Consider the following 1,816-nt stretch of genomic DNA (forward strand, 5'->3'; position numbering starts at 1 on the left):
TCCTCCCCCAGCACCAGAGGAGATGGGAAGAGACAGCAGCTCAGACCAATGAATTTCTGATGGCTTTCTTATTAGGTTTATCTACACAGGAAGCCAACTTCTACAGGAAAATAATTGACTTGTAGGGGGCTAGGAATAATATTTAATCAAAAGTGCAATAATGAGAGAAAATGATAATACACACATTTATTAATAGAAGACATCATATTATTTTCTTTCTGAGAATAGCTGGGATTTCTAATATTCGGCATAGTATTATAGGTGAATTTGCTGAAGATGTGTGTATTCAAGTAGAGTCCTGATGGAATCCCTTAGTTCCCGGTTCCTCAAGCTGTAGATGAGGGAGTTCGCTACTGGAGGAACCACAGTGTACAGAAGTGTGACCACCAGGTCCAGGGATGGGGAGGAAATGGAGGGGGGCTTCAGGTAGGCAAAGATGGAAGTGCTGATCATCAGGGAGGTGACAATCAGGTGAGGGAGGCACGTGGAAAAGGCTTTGTGCTGGCCCTGCTCAGAGGGCATCCTCAGCACTGCCCTGAAGATCTGCACATAGGACAGCACAATGAAAACAAAACAACCAAATGCTAACGAAATGCTAAATAGAATTGCCCAAACTTCTCTGAGATAGGAATCTGAGCAGGAGAGCTTGAGGATGTAGGGGATTTCACAGAAGAACTGGTCCACAGCATTGCCTTGGCAGAGGGGCAGGGAAAATGTAGTGGCCGTGTGCAGGACAGCTGTGAGAAAGCCACTGCCCCAGGCAGCTGCTGCCATCTGGGCACAAGCTCTGCTGCCCACGAGGCTCCCGTAGTGCAGGGGCTTGCAGATGGCAACGTAGCCGTCATAGGCCATGACAGTGAGAAGGGAAAACTCTGCATCAAAAAAAAAGACTAAAAAAAGTACTTGGGCAGCACACCCTTGATAGGAAATGGCCCTGGTGTCCCACAGAGAATTGGCCATGGCTTTGAGTAGAGTGGTGGAGATGGATCCCAGGTCGAGGAGGGCGAGGTTGAGGAGGAAGAAGTACATGGGGGTGTGGAGGCGGTGGTCGCAGGCTACGGCACTGAGGATGAGGCTGTTGCCCAGGAGGGCAGCCAGGTAGATGCCCAGGAGGAGCGCAAAGTGCAGGAGCTGCAGCTCGCGCGTGTCTGCGAATGTCAGCAGGAGGAACTCGCTCACAGAGGTGATGTTGGGCATTCTCTGACTTTGTACTTGCTTCTCTGTTGAAGAGGAGAAGGCAGAGCAATGTTAGAACAGGCTTCTCTGAGGAAAATAGGAAATAAAACAGAAGGGTGGATAACTCAAAGTCAGAAAAATGTCAGACCAATGAGCTTTGCAGTATTGTTGCAAACAACTGAGCTGATTGAGGAGCAAAGCTGCAACTATTTTCCTCACTTTATTTTATCCTAGTTGCCCGTATAACACATAGGAGAGGTATTGAATAGTGGAACGCCCTTACACTACTTCCACACTCCAGGTGATATCCTGTGGGTGCCAAGAGGTAAAGGACTTGTCCTCTGGGGAAGACTGAGCAGAGCAGCTCTTCCCATCAGTCCTGCTCTCTGCTGCCCTGGGCTACCCCTCTATGAGCTACAGGACCATCCCTCTCAGGTGCTGCCCTGAGAAGAAACAGGAGACAGCTGAGAGCAGAAAAGCCCCACTCCAAGTGCAGCTGAACAGAATCTTCACCTTTTCTCCAGGGGACTGATCAGGATCTCAGCTCTTCCCTCCTAGACAGGGCTGCAGAGGCCTCATTTCTGCTGCCCACAGACAGACATCTAGTAGCATGGACATGATGTTAGTATGGAGGTGTCTT

The 1,816-nt window shown here is 49.3% G+C and overlaps 1 protein-coding gene across 1 annotated transcript; it reads right to left on the minus strand.

Annotated features, from left to right (window-relative positions):
* Window positions 1-255: 255 nt before the first annotated feature.
* Window positions 256-1,197, minus strand: LOC311216120 (olfactory receptor 14C36-like; the record flags this gene model as incomplete). Its single annotated transcript, XM_084297665.1, has 1 exon — window positions 256-1,197. The coding sequence occupies one exon, from the start codon at window positions 1,195-1,197 to the stop codon at window positions 256-258; it is 942 nt and encodes a 313-aa protein (XP_084153791.1).
* Between the last annotated feature and the right edge of the window lie 619 nt (window positions 1,198-1,816).

This window comes from Netta rufina, assembly GCF_964035555.1.
Source record: "Netta rufina genome assembly, chromosome: 18".
NCBI classification, from domain to species: Eukaryota; Metazoa; Chordata; class Aves; order Anseriformes; family Anatidae; genus Netta; species Netta rufina.